A 22770-nucleotide genomic window follows, 5' to 3' on the forward strand; every position below is an offset into this window, starting at 1 on the left:
CTTTAACCTCTGAGCCAAATTAGCAAATATTAAAAGCTTATTATTAGCAAATAATAAAAGCTTAAAACTGGCCATTCCTGGTCTGTCTCATGTGTCTTCAAAAGTCAGCATCTTTGTGACATGTGACCAGAAGGAGATGGAAGAACTTTGGCCTCTGACCCCTGACTCCAACCTCCAACCGATACTCCTCACTCTCCATCACTGATGGCTGAGAGGACAATTATCCTATGAAGACCACTCACCCAAATGGAGTGAGCAAGTTATGTTTGCTTGAGTGAGCTAGTTACTTTGTGAAAAGCAACTTTTCACCAAGTTGTGTTTGTCCATCAGAGCGCTTTGGAATCTTCCCATTTCATCATCCTCCTGGGATTATATCTATTTCCTCCCCATTACCGGAGGCAGCTGTTGATCTCAGTTCTAATGGTCTGGTGATTTTCAACAAGCTCCTTGTCCACCTGCTGATGGCCTTTCTCAATCACAAACCTGAACAAGCAAGACTGGGTTTTCCCCTTATATTATCAGTCGCTCCCACTTAGTAAATAACCTCCCTGTTCCCCGCCTCTCCCTCTCTAACCAGGCTCCTCCTTAACCCTTCCATGCACAGGCAAGTAGGTGCACTGGGTAGTTTTTTGCTTACTAACTTCCCAGCTTATTTACCAAAACATCTGGCCACAGTGAAGAGCAAGCATGCACTCTTGGTGCAAATTCAGAAAGAGACTTCTGAAAGTCTGGCTTTTGCACTGGAATTGTCATTTTTTTTTTTACCTAGGAGTGTGAACCTGGGTAAAACAGGACACTAGGTTATTCAAAAAGAGAGGATGCAAAAAATCCAGATGACAGTCAGCTTGATGATAAGATAAGTTTCCTGAAAGGAACTCAGCTGAACTTGTTTAAACAGATGTCCGAGTCTCCATCCACTTCCAAGAAGCTCTCCCAACAGGGTTCCCTTCAACCCCATCATCAGTTCCAACCAGGCTGAGATCCACAGGGCTTCGATGGCTAACTCTCTTTGTTCCACCCACCAGAAGGGAGTTTAATAAGCAAATTAACTCTTAAATGAGATCTTAGGGTATGTAACCACCTAAGTAATTCTTTCAAATTGTGGTGCTAGAGAAGACTCTTGAGAATCCCTTGGACAGAAAGGAGATGAAACCAGTCAATCCTAAAGAAAATCAACCTTAAATATGCATTGGAAGGACTGATGCTGAAGCTGAAGCTCCAATCCTTTGGCCACCTGATGTGAAGATCCTACTCACCTGAAAAGACCCTGATGCTGGGAAAGACTGAGGGCAGGAGGAAAAGGGGGCAACAAAGGATGAGATGGTTCGAAAGCATCACCGACTCAATGGTCATGAATCTGAGCTAACTCCAGGAGACTGGGAAGGACAGGGAAGCCTGGCATGCTACTGTCACGGGGTCACAAAGCACTGGACACGACTTAGCAACCAACAGTAGTATAATCCGTCTGAAGGTGGTAAGTGCTTTGGAAAAGTTGGGAAGTCCTGAAGTAGGGGGCAGGGAAAGTACCTTGGACAGGGAGGCTCTCTTCATTTGCTGACATCTGAGTGGAGACCTGAAGGAAGGAAGCGGGGGAGAGAGATAGAACAACCCCTGCAAGGACCCTGAGGTGGGAGCCAGCCAGGCGTGGTCAAAGAACAGCATGAGGCCAGTCTCTGAAGCAGAGTGGGCAGGGAAGAGCAATTGGAGGGGAGGTGGGAAAGGCAGCCAGGACAGACCTCATCAGCCTCCCAGGCCATTACAAGGGCCTCACCTACTTTACACATCATACTGCATTTGTTAAGCAGGACTCTATAGTTTAGATTTTTTTATTCATTTAGCTGAGTCTCCCTTAATTCCCCAATTCAGACAGTGAAAAATCTGCCTGCAATGCAGGAGACCCCAAGTCCATCCCTGAATCGGGAACATTCCCTGGAGAAGGGAATGGCTAACCACTCTGGTATTCTTGCCTAGAGAATTCCATGGACAGACGATGGGGTCACAAAGAGTCAGACACGACTGAGCAACTAAGACTTTCACTAACTCCCTAATTAATTCAAATAAGAGGAATTTGGTCCCAGATTGATGGAGGGATGCAAGAAAATGCATAATGAAATCTGAAGAGGCCAAAACTGGGGGGGATGGCAGTACCTGGACAAACCACAGGAGTGAGGAGGCTGCTGAACATACTGACGTCAACCTCATAGTTTCTGCTCTCAACTCCACTCCCCATGAAAGGGAGCGGACCCTAAGCAGGGACTAGACCAGACAGTGAAATGAAAGTGAAGTTGTTCAGTCGTGTCTGACTCTTTGCGACCCCATGGACTGTTGCTCACCAGCTCCTCCATCCATGGGATTTTCCAGGCAAGAGTAATGGAGTGGTTTGCCATTTCCTTCTCCAGGGGATCTTCTCCACCTGGGGATCAAACCCAGGTCTCCCGCATTGCAGGCAGACGCTTCACCATCTGAGCCATGCAGATGCGATGATAACGACAGGGCGGCCAGTTCAGGGACTTTGCATGGATATGGTCCCTTGCGATCCTGCTCAATTGCATCTGGCCACTGAGAGGAAGAGCAGCCTGACCTGAAGCAGAGGACTCTGGGAGAGAAGGCATCACCTCTCCAGGGTCTGCAAATGCTGAACAAAAACACCCTCACCAGAAGGTGACACTGGAGAAAGCCAGCCAGGCAGAAGGCTCAAAAGAAGGAGGATAAAACCAGAGTTCCTGGGAGAGAATGATCATGATTCCAAGCATGTGCCCAGTGGAGTTCCTAACAGGACATGGCCACGGGGAATCAGCTAACCTCGGACACAGCCAGAACCCAGAGCTCACATCGGTGGTCAAAACCCCTCACCTGCCTATCAAAAGTAGAGGAGTTGCCTCAACAGTAAGGAAAGGAGTTTAGAGGCCACAGCCCCGGCCTGACAAAGAGGGTGGAGAGAGAAGGGGAGCAGATTTTCTAGGGAAGCAGCCCCCAGGGTTGGAAGTTAGAGGTCCTCCAGACGATGAACAGAACCCGAGGGGATCCCCAAGAACACCCATCTCCCACTGGAAATCAGTCACATGACCAGTTACACTTGTTCAGGGGGACACTCGCAATCCTCCCACTGTTCTGAGATGTAGAGTCCAGAGTCCACATGGAGATGCCCAGGACAGGGCCAGACTGAGCTGCGCCCCCGATGCCTGGGGTAGAAGGCCCAGCCTGCTCTCTGAGTGGGGCCCCTTTCCCCAGACAGACTCGGGACAGATGATGGGGTGGAGGGGATGAAGTCCCACCAGCCAGCCGGTGCCAAAGAGTGATGAGGCCCACACCACTAGCTCAGTCCCACCCTCCCCGGCAGCAGAGAGCGACCCAACAACTCTGCTCCCCCAGACTGCCCTATCTTTTTCACAGATACCCTAGGGCTGGACAGAGAGATGCATGGGCTTGGATGAGTTTGAGGGGCTCTTGGAGGGGGTCATCACTGTCCCCTGGGATGACAGCGTCTGTGGACCATTTCTGATCATCAAGAAAGTCAGGTCTCTGCGCTTTGGGAGAAAACATGATTTCAGCAGCCCCCCAGGTAGAAATGCGACAAATACACTTTTGGGGGGCCGGCCTTTTTGTCCTTCATGTCACTGTGGCCTTGAGCTCACCCAGCTTTCTAACACAGGGAGAATTAAGAGTGATTTCAGGTTTCTGGGGCCCCTGGAAAATAAAAGGCCTTTCATCTTGCACTGAGGATAAAAATGAAGGATGGACTGGGCCCGTAGTGTCATCCTACAAGGATTTGTTTGGCCAACAAGGCTGGACTCTGGTTTGAAATGCAGGAGAGTGAGAGCTACGGCCTTTATTTTAAATTGTCAACTTCCCGAGCATGGGTGGGCAGGGGATGAGGGGAGAGAGGTCAGCCCACCAAGCAGGCTTGGAAAAAAATTAAGGGGGAGGTTTTCCTGAAAGCCTGTCTTCCGGGTGCAAGAGCTTCAGCACTTGAATCATGCCAGCCCTGGTGACTCCGCAAACTCCTCCTGCAGAGATGTTAGATGAGGATTACTCACTTCCGCCCAGTGGGTGGTCCCAGTGGAGGAGGATCTGTCACCTCTGACAGCCCAGCAGGACCCAGGTCAAAGTGGTGACTCAAGAGCGCCCTCCCCAGGAAGGGAGGCCAGGACCGGCTCCATGGGTGTTCCCCCATGGGTGTGGACTGTCATCTGAAAAGAGGGAATGAGGCAAAGCGTGAGGGGCACCACCATCAGCCATCCCTAGAATGAGCCCCAGGCAGCAGTCTGCAGTTCTGCATAAGATGCTTGGTGAAAAACTGGGGCAACCAAGCAGAGTGGCGGTGTTTATTGAAAGAGAGATGAATTCCATCTCCTTCCAAGTTATTCAGCGCCAGGCTGGTGAGTTCAGAAATAGCTGGCAGTCATAGAATCACAGAATCCTGTTGTGGACGGGAACCTCAGAGAGCGGTGCCTCTGACCCTTCCCTTTGTAGACGAGGAAAGTGGGGCCCAGCTGGGTTAAGGGACTTGCTGATCGCCGTGCAGGGGCTCTTGGGGCCCTGCTGCCCTGCTGGGCCTTCTCTGCATTCTCGAGTGACCTTCTCCCCTCCCACCCATGGAGCAATAGCTTCCCTCGCTCTGGACCCCAGGTCCTGCTCCACCTCAGATGCCTTTCTGCAAACCAGGGAGTGATGCCCCCTCCTGAGGGTCCAGTGGGATGCTTGGGTGCATGAATTAAGAGCAGCTGAAGTTCAAACCCATAGACAAGACACAACCTCAGAACAGTCCATGCAGCTGCCTCGCTCCAGACCACACCTGCGGGTGTATGACCCACAGGCTACCTGGATGATTCCTCATAGCCCCTGCCGGAGGTGGGGCCTCTCCCCTAAGCATCCTCTTCCGCAGCTCACCTGCCTCCACCTCCCCATCACAGTGGCAACCTGCCCTGTCTTCCACCCACCTGAGGGTGATTAAAGCCCCATCATCCACTTCACTCCCTGCCACTGAAGCCCTGTGGTCAGACAGCCTGGGATTGAGAGCTTGGGCTCAGAGGTCATCTAGAACACGGTGGGCAAACGGCAACCCAGGGGTCAGTTTCAGCCTGGACCTGTTTCAATGAATCCAGTTTGATTGGAGCACAGTCAGCTCCATCACTTACATATTGCTACTGGCTGTTTTCAAGCTACAATACAATGGCTGAGTTGGTAGTTGCAACAGAAATGGCATAGCCCAAGAAGCCTATTACATTAATTACTTGGCCCTTGATAGAAAAAGTTTGCTGATCCCCAATCTAGAGCAACCTTTCTGAAGCTCAGGGAAGCTCAATGACTTAGCTAGGTGAGCCAGAGTTAGAATCCAGGTCCCTGCACACCCTCTCCAGGAATACCCAGACTTCTGGAGGATAGAATATGGACTTGAATTTGTCCTCAGACTCCCTCCATATTGACAGCCCTTTTTTCCTACAGGGAAATCACAGGCAGATGGTTCTGCTCACAAAGCATCAAGGTGCTTTGACTCTGAACCCATTCCCAAAAGCTAGAGTTGAAAGTCTGGGGCTCCCACTCTGCAGTGAGTTCCCAAGAATCCCTGGGAGCAAAGCCTCTCTGGTCTGGCCTTGGGCCCCACCAGGGACCCCATGCCAGCCTGCCTCCTTCAGTTTCCAAAACACTGTCCTGGCAGGGTATTCCATTCAACCCCAACCTCTTAGGAGGCAGGGCTGCTGGCTGCCTTACACAGATGAGAAACTGAGGCTTAGATTGAACATGGCCACCCATTTAGTGAGCAGCACATTTGGAATTCAATTCAAGGTCTGCCTCAACGTATCCTCTTTCTGATCCTTGAGCTGCGTGGCCTCTTGAAGGCCTGGTGGAGAGAGCCAGGCCCAGCTAGAGCCTGGGGATCAAGTCCTCGGAAGGCCTCGCAAGAGCCAGGTTGGGTTTCCTGGGAAACCTGTGCTCCAAACAGGGCCTGGGGTGCAGAGAACTAAGGTAACAGTTTTGTCTCTAATCTCTGAACAAACAAGGGCCCAGCCATGAGGCTCACACACTAGGGGCACCCAGGGCCAGGGCATGGCCCCCTGGATGCCAAGTTCTCTGAGCCTCTGAACCAGCCTCCTTGGATTCCCCACCACCACTTTGGGTCTCTGCTGGGCCTTTAGCCTGGCTGAGTGGTCCTAGCTGCATTGAGAGGAGGGCAGCAGGAGCAAGAGCCAGGTCAGAAGCTGAGGTCTGGGTTCTTAGCAGAACCAAAATCATCCCAGGTTGGAAGCTTCCCCCAGGGGGAAGAAGCATCTTTATGGGTTTCAGTCTGTATAACACACTAGACCCTAGAAAACAGAATAAAATAGGCTTCTAAATGGATGCATGCCCCAGATCAGGAAACCCCATGAGACTAATGACCAAAAAAAAAAAAAAAAAAAATCCTTATTTTATTTTATAGACTTTGCTGACTCTGGAGTAAAGGCACAGTGGGCCTATACATCATGTGTTTGACTCCCCAAAAGAACCCTAGAGTAATTCTGACTCTCTGGTGGTGGCCCCTACCAATCTTGCTTTGATCTTTCCTGCTTCTCTTCCCATCTCTGCCCCCCAAGCTTAATCTCAATGTCTAGGCCCAAATGTCTTAATGTTACTAAGATCCATTCAAATCATTAAACTAATTAGCATTAAGATAGTAAAACTTTATTCTTCACAGTTTTATTTACATATTTTTAGAGGGTCATGGAGAACAGGAATTGTCTCAGCCAAAGGAATGAATGTTTAATGGTAAAATTTTAGCTATGGGATACCTGAATGGGGAGATGTTTTAAGTCACAGTAAAGCTCTCCAGCCTCTATTCCTCCTTCATAAAGGCACCTCTGTTTCCTTTGGGGAAATCATCTCTCCCCATGATGCAAGGGCTTATCTCCCATTAAGGATGCCAGAGTGAAGAACAGGGAAGCCTGGGATACTGCAGTCCATGGGGTTGCAAAGAGTTGGACCTGAGTTAGCGACTGAACAATGTGACACCCAAGAGGGGGCAGGAGATAGGCGCAGGGCCCCAGTTCAGCCAGTTGGATGATGGTTGTTGTCATTCATCACAAAGGGGGCAGCACTCTGACCTTGTAGATTCTGCTTTCTGTTCTTTCAAATGTCTTTTGGTTCCTGCCCAAAACTTCTTGGGTCCCCCACCCCCCGCCCACTCTGTGGCCCACCTTCCCCAAAGGCTTCTAAGTGAACCAGTCTTTGCTGTTTGCAAAGAACATGGATTCCCAACTGAAGGGCCATTCCACCTTGCTCTACCCACAGGAAGGCTAGCGGTAGCTGGGGAAGAGGGCAGGCTGGCTCATCGCCCCTCCATCAGAGGCTGGGACCCAGGAGGCCAGGTCCCTGCCTTCACAACCACGTGAAAAAAACAGGAGTTGCCACAGGAAGACCAACTGTGCCACCTCACAGGGCCAAGCACGCATCCTTAAAACAAAAACATCCACGGGAAGTGACATCAGGCTGTCTCCCATCCTCCATCCCCACGGCTACTTCCATTCTCCTCCAGTTTGGGGCCAGCAGGCATTGGCCTGTTCAGGACGGGAGGGAAGAGATGACAGGTGAACAAACCAGTAGGCTCAGCACAACCAGGAACTCAGACCCAGGGAAAGTAAAATCGTGTCCATGCAGAGCCCCAGTACCTGCCCCGAGGACACACAATGGACAGACACACATGTGCACACGTGGACACTCACGTTCTCCCAGGGCTCCCCAGGAAAACAACAGAGACGTTGGCACCGGGCCAAGAACAAACCAGGGGAGGCAGCACATCCAGAGTGAAGCAGAAGGCAGACTGCTTCCTAGTACGTTTATTGGAGCCTCGGCTACGCGCGATACCAATCAGGAACTCCCCTCCACGACCCCGTCAGCCCGACTGGGGCAGAAACACAGGGAGCCCACCTCCTTTTCTTCCCCCGTTATAGACAACATTATTAAAAAAAATAAATTTTACAATAATACATTTTCGCTCATCTGTTAGGGTATTATTTCCATAGGTTCTTAAAAAAAGGAAAGGAGAGGGAACCACACGATATATGTAAACGGATGTGTATATACATATATGTTGAGAAAGGAGCGCGTTATGTACATACAGAGGGCAGTGGGCATTTGTCTCAGAAATGAGAAGAGAGAAGGTGGGCGAGTGAGGCAGGGAGGAGAGTGATGGAGGGAGTCGCAGAGACCAGAGTGTGGTGCCGGGAGACGGCCCACGGTGGTCTCCTCAGTCTCAGCGCCTGGCCCCTCCCTCCAAAGGGAGACCCACCGAAGGGACCCACAAGAAACCAAGGGAGTGGACAAGGAATCATTTCTCTCTGATTTCAAAGGAGGTTCTTTGCCACCAAGGAGGAAGAAGCCGCCTTGAGGTGTTCCCAAGTTTTGCTCCCAACCCCCAGCAGGGTCTCCCAGGCAGGTTGGGCTCCACAAGCCTCCCCGGAGCTGCCCAGCCCTCCCCTCCATACTACAGTGGGGATCAAGGGGAGAGCACCACACCCATCCACAGGTCAGATCCAGCCCTCAGAGAAGGGAGGCGAAATAAACTCCATCCTGGAAGCCAAGTAGAGGTGCTGACGGTGCCCAACTGGACCCCCAGGGGCCAGCCTTGCTGCCCTGCTGCCTGACGCCCCCCGCCAGTCCCCAGTAGGTCCCCTTACTGGGGAGCTTGAGAAGAACAGCAGCCATCCTGGCCCCGCCCATGTCCCTGGGCAGTAGGGGTGTCGTCTGGTCTCATGTCAGCAGGGTCCAGAGAGGAAAACCCCCAGAGAAAAGTGAAGGGTATCTCTAGACCTGCCGTGTGCCCTACTCGACACGGGATTTCCCCGGCCAGGGGGGCCTCTGGGCCAGCTCTCAGGCTGCCCGCCTGCTTGTCTGTTTGGTTTAGAAAAACCTCCAAAGAAGAAACCTGGGAGGAGACAGATTCAGAGACAAAGTGGGAAAAAACATCTTTTTTTTTTTTTTTTTGCGAAGTGTGTGTGTGTGTGTGTGTGTGTTTCCATTTTGTCAGGCGGGTGTTCTCATCCGTGTAGCTTTCAGAAATCTCCCGATGGGATCCCCAGAGCCTACAAGGCCAGCTTCAGCATCAGGAAGGATGCAGCAGTCAAGGCAGCCGACGGTCTGGCTCTGCGGGGGCCTGAGTTAGGTTTGATCACCCTTTTACTCCCTGGGATGATATTGGTTGTGAGCTGCGGCCAAGCAGGAGAGAGAAGCAGAGAAAAAGACAAATGAGTCAGTAGGGCTGGGCTTCCCTGGTGGCTCAGATAGTAAAGAATCTGTCTGCAATGAGGGAGACCCAGGTTCAATCCCTGGATGAGGAAGATCCCCTGGAGAAGAGTTAGGGTTAGGGTCCCCGCAGGAGACGCTGCATGGGAAGGAAATGGCAACCCATGCCAGTATTCTTACAAGGGAAATCCCATGGACAGAGGAGCCAGGTGGGTTACAGTCCATGGGGTCGCCAAAAGTCGGACACGAGTGAAGCGACTTAGCATGCACATAGATATAGTCCTGTGCTGGGTCTCCCTCAAGGAAGGGCCCAGGTCCTTTTCCATCTCTCCACCTCTGTGGAGTGTCCCAGAACCAGCACAGAGCAGGCTGCTGGGTGCACATGTCTATAGAGTCAGGAGGAGCTTGCCAGGATCTCGCCTCAGAGCAGCCTGAGTAATTCCCTCAAGAGACAAGGAAAAGCCCTGGCAGTAACTTCTACACCCATCCTCACCCCCCACAGAGTGAGCGCCCACCCTGGTTCAGGCAGCCTGGAAGCTGAGCTAGCCCAGCCTGTGTTATGGAATCTGGGGGCTCCAAGTCCAAGCCTCACCTAGAAAACAACCCCCCCTCCCTGCTCAGCCCCTGCACCCACCCCAACTCTGCCCCTCACTCACCTCTGTGAAGCACATGCTTAACTCTTTGGAGTTATTGGCCTTCAGCCCCTGCTCCTGTGGGAGAGAAGGCACTAGTAAGGGTGGGTCACATGGCTGGGTCTCTGGCCAGGCTTTGTCCCCAGATTCAGATGGGATCCCACATTTCGCAGCCGTGCCATCCACTGCTGGCATCGCAGGGTACACAGAAAGAGCACTGGCAACACAGGGACCTGTGCCCTCCTCTGATACCCGCAGTGATTAAGTCCTGTCTCCTCTGGGCTCCTGAAGAAGAGAGCTCTAACTCTGCCCTCCAACTGACAGCATCATAGAGTGATAAGGTGCTCCCAGGTTTGACTACCACATTCAGAGCTCCACTTGACGAGGCAAGGACCATACTTTTTTTTTCCTTGCATAACAGCAGCTCAATAAACATTACACAGTAAGTACCCTACATACAAACAAGTTCCATTCTGAGAACACGTTTCTAAGTCCAATTTGTTCATTAAGTCCAACAATGTTTGCCTAGGTACCCAACTAACTCGGCTATGCGGTTGTTGTTATTCTTCAGTTGCAAAGTTGTGACTGACTCTTTGCAATCCCATGGACTGTAGCACACAGACTCCTTTGTCCTTCACCGTCTCCCAGAGTTTTCTTAGATTCATGTTCATTGAGTCAGTGACGCTATCTAACCATCTCATCCCTTCTCCTTTTGCCTTCCATCTTTCCCAGCATTAGGGTCTTTTCCAATGAGTCGGTCATACAGTACTGTACTGTAATAGGTTTATACTTTTCATACAAATAATACATAAAAATAAGCAAACACACAAAAATAAACATTTTTAATCTCACAGTTCAGCACCTTGAAAAGTACAGTAATATAGTACAAGAGCTGGCATACAGGGGCAGGGACTGAGCGAATAGGCAAGAAGAGTTACTGCCTGCAGAAGGGTGAGGAGATGGGAGATGGTAGAAATGAAGGATCAGCAGCAATAGGAGATGGAGAGCAAGCTGCAATTTCACCTACACCTTACATGACTAGACATATGAACACACATTCACATTTTTGGAAGTTTGATACCCGAAGGTTCGTATGTAGGGGACTTACTGTACTCAGTTAACATTTGTTAACTGTCATCCATTAACAAGTCTGTGACTGAATAGATGAGAATGAATGAATGAATGCTGCAGATCAGAACTGACACCTGAGTGCCAGCTCCAGAAAGATCATGAGTCCTCTCACTGGGCTCATGGGGAAGACAGCTGTGATTGATTAGTGATGTCTGCCACTGGAGCTGGTTAGGCAGGCATCTGGCCATGGTATCAGGTGTTAGCCATTCCTCTGAAACAGATGTCTGGCACCTGGGAGCTCTGTGGTCCAGGTGAGGAATGAGAACCAGAGGGTGTGCATGAAATCAGCCTTTTGTTGCCATTATCATAATAGTGATCCATGGGAACCAGCTGGGAGTGTGATGATTCTATCCTGGCCATTGGCTCTGGCCACCAGAAGCAACTGGAAAGCCCAAGAAATTATGCCTAAATCACTGCTTCTGGCCAGAAGTACTAATAATACCTTAAACATTACAGGGCATCTGGTCAGCTAAACAAGGCCCCAGCTGTCACACAAAGGCCCCAGCCAAGAGCAGAGTCACTACTGATGGAGGAGATGTGATCATGGTGACAATGAGCACAGCCGAGGTGGAACCAGGGACAAGACCTAGGAAGATCCTGTTTAAGACCACAGCACCAGGAGCAGCAAGTGCCAAGATCTAGCCCGGCCAAGCCACCAACCAGGGACTCTGCAGAAGGGTGTCTCCTCAAAGGCTCTACAGGATCCAGGGACTGGATTCTACTGCCCAGGATCAAGTGTCCAAGGAGATGCGAGCATCGGGCAAGGAAGAAGGGGAGGGAAGGAGCAGAGGGAGGGAGGGAGGGAGAGAGTAGAGTAGAAGGGGGAAGAGGGAACTGACAGCCGGAGGGGGGGGGGGGAGCAGAGGAGGAGGAGAGGGAGCAGGGGAAGGGGAGGAAAAAGAGGGGAAGGGGAAGGAATAGGAGAGGGCCCTTCACCCCCTCCTCAGACCCATGTCATTGTGAGAAAGGGATGCCATCTCCCAGGGCCAGGGCCAAAGGACTCCGACCCAGTGTGTGGTCTCCCGCTCAGTGTGTGGTCTCTGGTGGGGCCACAGGGACTTGGTGGGGGAAGGACTGGCCCCATAAAGATCAGGACAGGACCCTCCTCAGGCTCTATCAGTGACCCACCTGGGATCCATCACCCACAGAACTTGCCCAAGCCCTTCTGAGCCAATGGCATTTCTGCCAGGCAGGCTTTAGGGTTGACTTGGCCCACAGTGAGCGTGTGCTGAGAGGCCCAGTGACACACTGGGCTTCCTCTGGCTGTCCTCAAGAACTGCCTTCATGTGCTGCAAAATCCAGCTGATAGATGCTGTCCTCAGAGACCCATCCCAGCCTTCCCCTTTTAGACTGCAGGGTCCTAAACCTTGGTGTCCCTGCTATGGATGAGCCCTGTTATCCAAGGAAGGAAGGGCCCCAGAGACCACAGCCCAAGGCTCCAGTTGGTTCAGCCACTGACCCCAGGCGAATCCCTTCATCTACTGGCACCTCAGCTTCCTCGTCTATAAGATAGTGATCTACAGTCAAGCAAACCTCACTGACCCACCGTGAAGATACATGAGACCACGCATATGGCACAGCAAAGCCAAGTATGTGTATGTGTGTGCTCACTCAGTCGTGTCTGACTCTTTGTGACCCCATGGATTGTACCCTGCCAGGCTCCTCTGTTCATAGGATCTTCCCAGCAGGAATACTGGAGTGGGCTGCTACTTCCTCTGCATAGACAAGTTAAAGCCCCCTTAACCTCCAAGCATGACTCAGAGCCAAGCGGAGCCTGCATCCAGCACACTCCCAGGACTGGGGCTGCAGGGTGAGACTGGGTTTAGGTGGTGGACTGTGGCTACCCCAGCTCTGGAAGCAAAGCCAGGGAGAAGCCCCAGCCCCATGGATATCCCACCCTGCCACCTGACTTCCAGAAAACCCAGAGAAGATAGTGAAGGCATGAAGGTTCCAGTAGCCTCCCCCAGGGGTAAGCCCAAGACATCCCCCCCATCCTCAGTCCTAGGCACACAGAACAGTGCAGGTTTTTGCTGGTCAGCCGACCTTTTCTGCCAGTGGCGGATGGAGGAGATGTAGAGCTACAGAGGTTCCACTACCCAATGGCCAAGGCTTAGGCTCAAATTCACCACCTCCCTCATCATTAACTCTCCCACTGCTCCCCACAGGCGGTTCCAAAGATGAATGAGTCACAGCCCTGTTCACAGCCCGATGAGAGAAATAAACACCCACACAGTCAACTCCATACCAGTTCAGCTAAGGCGGGGGGGAAGGGAGAGTCTGTGTTCTCCCCAAGCCCCCCCCCCCCAGTCACGCTGCAGGCTGTCCTCTGAGGCCACACCCCACCAAGGCCACCTTTGATGTCCATCTCAGCCGATAATCTTGGCAACAGGGAGGGAAGAGGATGGCAGCAGAGATAAGGTTCATCCTTCTAGAAATTTCTCCCACAGAGGCCCTTTGCCCAGGAAGTTGGAAGGAAACTATTGCCTTCCTCATCTTTCTGGCCACCTCTATCCACACTCCCAAAGCTACATCTGGCAGTCCCAGGGTCTTGTGGGTCCGGCCCAGGCGCAAGGGACCAAATATAGTGTTGTCTCTATGGGAAGGGCTTCCCTGGTGGCTTGGATGGTAAAGAATCCACCTGCAATGCAGGAGACCGGGGTTTGATCCCTGAGTCAGGAAGATCCCCCAGAGGAGGGCATGGCTACCCACTCCAGTATTCTTGCCTAGAGAATTCCATGGACAGAGGAGCCTGGCAGGCTACAGTCCATGGAATCTGAGCAGTCACCACCACCACCACCTCTATGGGAAAACTTCTGGCTGCAACTGGCCGATCCTGTCTCCTGCTTCTGTTCCTGCCTCCACCCTCCCCACCCCATCCCCTGCCTCCAATCTCAGTGCCCCTGGCCTCAGTGCCTCCCCTACACATGCCCAGGAACTCCTCATCCTCCCTTCCCTGCCACCTCCCTAATACAAGCCCTCCTTTCTTACTGATGACTATCGACTATCACTGACTGTCGCAAAGATCTGCTAACAGTTCCCCAGTCTCCTTCGCTTGACAATCAATCTCCACCTGCTGTCAGATTATCTTCCCAAATCACACTTCGCATCACGACATCCCAGTTCAAAAGCTCAGCAACCTCTTCACAGTCACCACTTCATCCTGCAAATCAGGTTTGACTCACCACCCGCTCCTTCCCATACCAGAACTCTGTGTTCTCACAAACTCATGATCTGTGTTCCTTTAGGTCAGGGGGCTTCCATGATAGCTCAGTTGGTAAAGAATCTGCCTGCAATGCAGGAGACCCCGGTTTGATTCCTAGGTTGGGAAGATCCACTGGAAAAGGGATAGGCTATTCATTCCAGTATGCTTGGGCTTCCCTTGTAGCTCAGGTGGTAAAGAATCCACCTGCAATGCAGGAGACCTGGGTTCAATCCCTGGGTTGGGAAGATCCCCTGGAGAAGGGAAAGGCTACCCCCTCTAGTATTCTGACCTGGAGAATTCCATGGATCATATAGTCCATGGGTTCGCAAAGAGTCAGACATGACTGAGCAACTTTCACTTTCACTTTCAAAGGTCAGGGGGAGATGTTTCTACAAAGGGTCAGAGAATTACGATTTTAAGCTCTGCCGGCCATCACGTCCAACCCAACACAACTCTGCCTACAGCACATGGACCATATGTGACAACTGGGTGGGGCCATGTTCCGTAAAACCTGATTTATCCAAACAGGCAGCAGGCCAGACTCGGCAGCAGAGCCCCTCCTCAGCTGCTCTGCACTGTCCTGACTCCCTGCCTTGGCTCCCTTCTCTCCCACTCCTCCCCATTCCATGTGTTTGCATCCCTACATCATCCATCAATTCTCCCTATTCCTCCTGGCCCAGGAGCAAGGTCCACCTGCTCCATGAGTTCTGTGCTTCCAAAGCAGCTTCCTCCTCTGGATCCCATAACGCCTTATCTGTCCCTTGGTGTGCTCATCACTTCCTGCCCCATAATTCTCTGAGCCAGCATGCACTCTGACCCTCCCACCAGTATAAGGACCAAGGTACAGGCCTCACATGCTGGTCAGCCTCAGTGTCTGCAACAGAGTGACATGCGGTGAATTTATGTTCAATAAATGAGTGAAGGCACTGATGGATGAATAAATGAATGACTACAAGAAAGAGATGAAAAGAAGAAATATGTTAGCCTCTCAAAGCTTTGAATTGGGCCGAGTCTGTAAATAAGAAATATACTGTCTACAGCCATACCACCCTGAATCTGCCTGATCTTGTCTGATCTCAGAAGCTAAGCAGGGTTGGGCCTGGTTAGTACTTGGATGGGTGAAATATATGCATAATAGGCATACAGAAACACTGATGGGCCTCTGGGGCCCATGCTCTGATGGCCACAGGCCTGTGTGCCCAGTAAGAGAACCATCCAGAGAATAGGGAGGAGGAGGGGGAGATGGAGGTGGGACTCTTGGCAAGCCCATCAACTCATTTTTAATTCCCCCAAATTTCATGGGCAGTAGCAAGAGTGAGAGCAGAAACTGGCTGATAGAGACAAGGAATGCAAAGGAGAAAGTCCGTTACTAAGGTCCTGCAGCCCTGGGGAAGATGAGACTCCAGGTGACCTGATGGGGCCCTGCAAACTGGCCCAGAGCCACCCACAGGGAATGCCAAGGACACTAGAAACAAACCAAGTCCAGGGACAGTGGGAACCCACTGCCAGTGTGCCCTGCCCATACTGCGCCACCCTGGTGCAGCTCCATCACACCACAGCAGACAGGACAGCCTGCTACCCAATCCTCCTGCACCCTTGACAGAAAGACTTCCCCTTCATACCTCACAGCACACAGAAGGCACCAATGAGAGGGAGGGAAGCTGAATCAAGTTGCCTGCAACAAAACAGACCATTTTCTAGAACAGAGAGCTGGAAGTTCCCACAAATTGAATGCTCAGGACCCTGGGCTCTTTTTGTCAACCTGTGTGGGGCATCCACTTGATGCCAGGTGCTAGGCACTTGATTGTAAGGGCTACCAAGGGGGCGATTTTTCCAGTAGTCATTTATGGATGTGAGAGTTGGATCATAAAGAAGACTGAGCATCGAAGAATTGATGCTTTCAAACTGTGGTGTTGGAGAAGACTCTTGAGAGTCCCTTGGACAGCAAGGAGATGAAACCAGTCAATCCTAAAGGAGATCAACCATGAATATTCATTCAAAGGACTGATGCAGAAGCTGACGCTCCAATACTTTGGCTACCTGGTATAAAGAGACAACTTACTGGAAAAGACTGATGCTGGGAAAGATTGAGGACAGGAGGAGAAGGAGGGTGACAGAGGATGAGATGGTTGGATGGCATCAACGGACATGAGTTTGAGCAAGCTCCGGGAGATGGTGAAGGACAGGGAAGCCTGGTAACCTGCAGTCCATGGTCTCAAAGAGTTGGATACAACTTAGTGACTCAACAATACCTAAAGGGGCAATGCAGCTCCTGTCCTCCAGGGATGCTCGTCTGGTTGGGGGAGCAGAACACATCCTGATGGGGGCCAGAGGGTGTCAAACAGGAGCCCTAAGCAAGGAGAAGGCAGCTTGGCCAGAGCTGAGTCAGGAGACCACCCAAGGGACAGCATCCAAGGAGGATTCAAAGGCAGAGAGCTGAAGAGAGGGGAGGGAGACACCCTCCACTCAGAGGGACTGACAAGTTCAAGGGCCAGCATCTTGCTCAGCCTGGACCTTGGGCCTACACTAGGGGGTACACCATGGGCTTCAGAAACAAAGGGCCCTGGATGAGGGTACGAGGTAGAACAGCCTCCTATGGATTCTCCGCTGTAGGGACCATTGGGTAGAAGAGACGGAATTCACACTGGGGATGTGTGTGTGTGTGTGAGAGAGAGAGAGCAGGGACAGAAGGAGATACCATTCTGCAGATCCTGCTGCACTTTCTCCAAGCTCCAGACAGCACTAGGCTGGCAGGGCCACCCGGAGAGGGGACCACAGCCAGGAGTGGAAACATATAAGAGCCAGACTCTAGACAGTATCAAGGACCCCAGACAGAGGGCCAGCTCGGGGTCTGCCCGGCTGCCAGCTCCTCTCTGGTACCTAAAACCCCCACGTTTCTGTTCAGCAGCCCTCCACGGGGACAAGAGTTCCTCTGTCCCCAGACCCCGCCCCCACTGTGGGAAAGTCCTCTGGGGGAGCAGATACAGGGAAGGTGACAGCACAGTGCAGCCAGAAGAAAGCTGTCCGGAAGGCAGAGGCTGGGACAAGTCACTGTCCTCACTGGGCTTCCCCGCTTTGAGGTTTGGGAAGCAGCTCTGAGAGCCCTTCACTCCTGACATCCAATCACTCATGCAGGGTCACCAGCTGGCTGCATCTCTGAGTCAGTGAAGAGGGTCCCTAAGGCTTCCCCCAGGATCCACCTGTGGAGGAGGAGGACAGTTAAATAACCTCACCTCTCTCTCCAGGGGTGTCTGGGATGCACAGCTTTCCTCTCCCTCCCTCCCCGGCTCAGCTCCCCATCTCTGCCCTCAATCAGAGACTCCCTTATGTTGCCATGGGTTGCAGTCATTCCCAAGGGCCACCACAGAGCCCCTCCAAGCTAGAAGAGCTGAGGAAGGACAGACCACCCACACCAGCATCCAGCCAAGCTAAGGGCAGAGAGGCAGCCTTATTCACTCAGCACTTCCAGTAGTAACAGTAGTCTTTAAAAGACTAAAGCAGAATCAGAGGGACTTCCTGGCAGTCCAGTGGTTAAGACTCCACACTTCCACTGCAATGGGTGTGAGTTCAATCCTTGGTGGGACAAGATCCCACATACCAAAAAATTTAAAAACAAGAAAAAAAGCACTTCCCTTTCAGTTTCTGAGAGAAGAAATGGGGGTGTAGGGATGGTGATGGATGGGTCCCTCTCCTGGGAAGGCCACCCATGCTGTCCTTCCCAGAGTGACTTAGTCAATAGACCTAAGGGGGTCTACGGGAGACAGGCCTGGAGGATCCCCCAGCCAGACAGCTCCCTGCACCCCAGGATTCAAAGCAGCTAACATATAGGTAAGGTTCCTCATACACATCGTCTTCCATAGAGATCATGCATTAACCGCCCTGTAATCAAACCGAGTGTAAGATGAGACCCCAGACAGTGAGCCTGCAGCCCCAAGCTGGAGCTGAAAGAAACCAGCCAATGGTTCGGCAAAGTACTGGAGGGAAACAGGGGTAGAAAATGGAGTCGGAGTCATTGTAGAGGACTGCGGCAGACATGAGACCCCAGCTTTGAACTTTTCCATGCCTGCGGTGACTCTCTGAGAGGCTTAAGGAGGGTCCACGGCCCCCTGAGTGGGCATCTCCCAGGTTAGCCAGCCCCGAGGGGCTGGGGAGGAAGGCTGGCAGTGCCCAGAGGGACCTGGGGACCAGACCAGAGCCTGGTCACCTGACAGGTGGCACAGCCCCACCAGCCGAGTTGCCCGTTGCTCTAGCATGAAATTGAGCTGGTGACCGTCTGTGGAGCGGCCCCTGAGCCCCGCCAGCAGCCGCTGAAGCATGTTCAGCGTGATTAGGAGCTGCCCAAGGGTGACGTGCACGCCGCAGCCCCAGTCAGGAGGGGTGGCCTAACGGAGGGGAGCGGGGCGTGCAGGGGCCACACTGCGCAGGCCTGAGGGCACTTGGAGGTCGGGTGTCCACAAGGAAGGGAAGAGGGAGTGGGCTTCCCAACCAGGACGGGCACCAGCAGGGGATGCCCAAGGGGCCTGGATGCCTCTGCCGGGCCCCATCCCTGCTCAGGTCTCATCTCAGGACTCTGAAAGCCTGATGCTCTTTATCTCTGGCAGTACTAAGGTTAGTGTTAGTGTTAGTTACTCAGTCCTGTCCAACTCTTTGCAACCCTATGGACTACAGCCCACCAGGCTCCTCTGTCTATGGGATTTCCCAGGCAAGAACACTGGAGTGGGTTGTCATTTCTTCCTCCAGGGGATCTTCCCAACCCAAGGATCAAACCTGGGGCTCCTGCATTGCAGGCAGATTCTTTACCACTGAGCCACCAAGGAAGCCCTACTGAGGTTATACAGACCATCAAAAATTGCATATATTTGCAAATTCCCTGATGGTCCAATGGTCACGACTCTGCACTTCCACTGCAGGAGGCCCAGGTTTGATCCCTAGTCAGGGAATTAAGATCTCACAATGCTCGAGGCATAGCCAAAAAATGTTGTATATATTTAAGATGCACAATCCAATACACATAAGTACTATGAAATATTCACCATGAGTTAGTCAACACATCCATCACTTCACACCTCTACCATTACCTTGTTTGTTTGATTTCTTTTTTGTGCTGAGCACACCTAAGGTCTGCACATCTAAAGTCTTAGCAAGTTTCAAGTACCCATACAACACGTCAACTACAGTCACATGGCTGTAGCCAGCTCTCCAGGACTTATTACTCATCTTGCAAGAATGAAACTTCATAGAGCATGCCTACTGGTGATCCCACCAGCCCACCCCACTCAGACTACATCTTCATTGCCCTACACAGCCAGGCTTGTTCTTGCTGCCCCCACAGCCATGCTCACACTGAGCCCCATTGACTGGACTCCAGACCCCACCCCTCCTTGGGAATTCCAGCCCTAACTCCTGCCTGAAACATCCCTTATGCCCCACCATCCATGCCCTCGCTATTCCCTCCCTCCTCTGCTTCCCCTGATATTCTGCACCAGATCCTCTTTTAAACTCTTTCTTCTAGGGTGTGAGTGTGTGCACAAGTATATATAAGTGTGTGTGAGAGAGTGTATGTGAGAGAGGGGTGTTCTGATCAGATCAACATCCTAGGCAAAGACTCTACTATAGCAAATGGTATGATGGCACGAGGGAAGCTCAGGAGAGACAAAGGCTGAGTGGGGAGCCCTGTGATGTGTCTCCACAGTGCCATCCACGTGGTCCCCTCTTGTGGCACTGACCACACCCCATATCTGGTGCTTGTTGAACTGTCTGACCCTCAACAATACCCCCAAGGACCACAAAACACAGGACTTTGTCAGCCTCATTCACCAATGTCTCCTTAGCACCTCACATAAGATCTCGACCAAAATGTGTGCATCACACGCATTAGATGGATGGACGGATGGATAAACAAATGAACATCATGGGTTGTGGAGTCAGAGGTAGGTTTGAAATCTTATTCCACCACTACTGAACCTGTCACTGCTGTGTGACCCTGAGGGTGTGGCCTAACACCCCTGGGCTAGCTTCCTGTATGTAAAACAAGAATGCCAGCATCTCATTGTGTGAGAATTCAATGAAATAGGTAGAGTCTGCTAGCTAGTCTACAGTACCTGGTCATCAGTAGATGGCAAGTGAATGTTAACCATCTCCTTTCTCTGGCACCCCTGTGGTATGTAGTACAATCCTGCGATAGAACAGGTGTCTGATACTTGCAAGGTGATGTCCAGTGAGTGAATCATGGAAAATCAACTCCCACCAGCTCTTTCTTGGAGAAGGCAATGGCACCCCACTCCAGTACTCTTGCCTGGAAAATCCCATGAACAGAGGAGCCTGGAAGGCTGCAGTCCATGGGGTCGCTAGGAGTCTGACACAACTGAGCAACTTCACTTTCACTTTTCATTTTCATGCATTGGAGAAGGAAATGGAAACCCACTCCAGTGCTCTTGCCTGGAGAATCCCAGGGACAGGGGAGCCTGGTGGGCTGCCGTCTCTGGGGTTGCACAGAGTTGGACACGACTGAAGCAACTTAGCAGCAGCAGCAGCAGTTCTTTCTGCCTCTAGCGTCCTGACCCAAAGGGAGGAGGTTGTGTGCCCCATCCCTGGTCCCGTCTGTAACCTCCCACCCTGCCCCTGACATTAGATTCTTCTCTCAGCCCTCCACCTGCCCCAGCTCCATATCCCCAGTGCCCGAGCTATAGCCCCTCACCTGGACAGATGTGCAGGTACTGATGACACTGGTCCCCAGGCTGGTGCTATCACTGAGGTCATCTGGCAACGAAGGCGTTTTGTCTACCCGAGGGGCCTGTGTGGCCTGGAATGGGGGGCTTTTAGGGGACAGGTTCACATCTGTACCATTGCCAAAGGCCTGGATGGCATTCCCTATGGGGAAAGAGAGCAGGGAGACACAGAGAAATCAGGGGCCCCTCCATCACTCTGCACCTCAGCTGAAGGTATCCCAACAGCTACCTTCCCTGTGATGGCCCGGAGCTGGGGGCAGGGTGGAACTTGTCTGAACTAACTTGGCTGAAGCTCCCTTTCAGATACCTAGCAAGGTCTCATACCCAGAGAAGAAAAGAGCAGGAGGGAAGCTGGAATAGAAGGAGATGTACTGGATGAGGAATGAAGGGGAACAGAGGAGAAGCGGGAGCATGGGGAGCCAGGCAGGGAGGAGCAGGCCGTGCCCAGGGCATGAGCTGTCTTCTCTGCAGCATTCGGTGCTGCAGGCCATGCCCCCCACTGCATGCCGATGGCCCCCAATGCAGCCCCCCTCCCCAGGTGGCCTCACCCACCCTCAGTCAGTCAGTTACACTGATTCACTCAGGACTAACTACTGAGACCTCTTGGACAAAATTGTGTCCCAAGCACCCAACCGTATACACAAGACCTACAGGAAGCTCCACCTCCAAGCCCCAGAGGCACCTCAAGTTCCTCAGGTCACCGCCTGACTAGGCGCCACTCCCTCCACTGGAACACTGCCCGCCCCCCCACCCCAACAATTCCAGCACTGAAGGTCTGCCATCTCTTTTCCACTAAGTCACCCAAGGCCGAAACCTCAGTCACCCAGGACACTTCCCTAACCACCCTCTTGCCGGCCACGAGCTGACCTCTGAGAGGTCGCTCCACCCATCTCTCCTCCCCATCCCACCCCCAACACTGCTCTGGGTCAGTGGGCACCGTCCTCCGCCCGGGGCACCTGCTACATCCTCTAGTGGACTCGGTTTTGGGTCACCTGTGAGAACCAAATCCCCACCCTCACCCCCTCCACACGAGAAGCAGAGAGCGAGCCTTCTGAAATCAGATCTGACCACGGCACCACCTGTCAACACCCCTTCACCAACCCACATGCCACCTCTGCCACCTGCAGGACCCTAAGATCCAAACGCCTTCAAGTCTGCTTGCCCCCCTCTACGAGGAGGACTCTCTCCACCTGTCCAGGTAACCCCAGGTATCCTCGCGCTCTGTGGCAAGGCTAAGTGGTCCACAGGTTCCCAAAACCCATCTCTGCCTAGAGAAGACCAGCAGGCCCTTGCTGCCACTTCAGCTGACCAGTGCCCAGCAACCCCCACTGTGGGTCAGCTTCCGAGAAGCCTTCAGGGACCCTTATCTCCAGGATGTCTTGGGCATCCCCACCCTGTGCTCCGGCAGAACCCTCTGCAGACCTCCACCCTAGCACAGCGCCCCCTGTACTATAATGGCCATGATGCTCTAATGGTGCCCCCTTCAGAGGGTGAGCTGCTCAATGACAAGCCCTGTGACTTCCATCTCTAAACTCCCGGTGCTGTCAGAAAGGCAGGATGGACAGATGGACAGAAGGAAGAAAAGAGGAAGGGAGAGGGGGAGGAGATCTTCCAATGGGTGGGAGGTGGGTGTCAGACTAGAAAGACCAGGCAGATGGAGCTTGTGGCTGACTTCTCTCTCTGGCCTTCAGATTAGAAGGAGTTTGATGACTTAAGACTCCAATTCCCAGGGGAAATCAATCCTTAAAGGGAGAAGTTAAAGAAGCTGAGACCTCATCGCAGGGCAGTCCCCAAAGGAACCTGGTGAAACCACCAGGATAACAGACTAGAAATCTTCAGCCTTAATGTGACAAAGATTGAG

General features: G+C 52.3%; 1 protein-coding gene and 1 long non-coding RNA gene across 4 annotated transcripts in view; one reads left to right on the top strand and one right to left on the bottom strand.

Annotated features, from left to right (window-relative positions):
- The first annotated feature begins 632 nt into the window (after positions 1–632).
- Positions 633–3814, top strand: LOC129651630 (uncharacterized). The gene is made up of 2 exons (XR_008714256.1): positions 633–1474; positions 2400–3814. It is a non-coding gene; the product is annotated as an uncharacterized LOC129651630 (long non-coding RNA).
- Positions 3815–7170: 3356 nt separating this feature from the next.
- The window catches only part of GFRA2 (GDNF family receptor alpha 2), a 106290-nt gene continuing 90690 nt past the window's right edge, over positions 7171–22770 (bottom strand). For 2 of the 3 annotated variants that reach the window (XM_055578681.1, XM_055578680.1), the window contains 3 exons: positions 20879–21051; positions 9873–9926; positions 7175–9179 (listed from right to left, as the gene is read on the bottom strand). In XM_055578681.1, the coding sequence (XP_055434656.1) occupies positions 9057–9179; positions 9873–9926; positions 20879–21051 (350 nt within the window). In that variant the 3' untranslated portion in view covers positions 7175–9056. Of the gene's footprint in view, positions 9180–9872; positions 9927–20878; positions 21052–22770 lie in introns of all 3 variants that reach the window. The other variant, XM_055578682.1, reaches the window with a different exon arrangement.

Source organism: Bubalus kerabau, chromosome 4 (assembly GCF_029407905.1).
Source record: "Bubalus kerabau isolate K-KA32 ecotype Philippines breed swamp buffalo chromosome 4, PCC_UOA_SB_1v2, whole genome shotgun sequence".
NCBI classification, from domain to species: domain Eukaryota; kingdom Metazoa; phylum Chordata; class Mammalia; order Artiodactyla; family Bovidae; genus Bubalus; species Bubalus kerabau.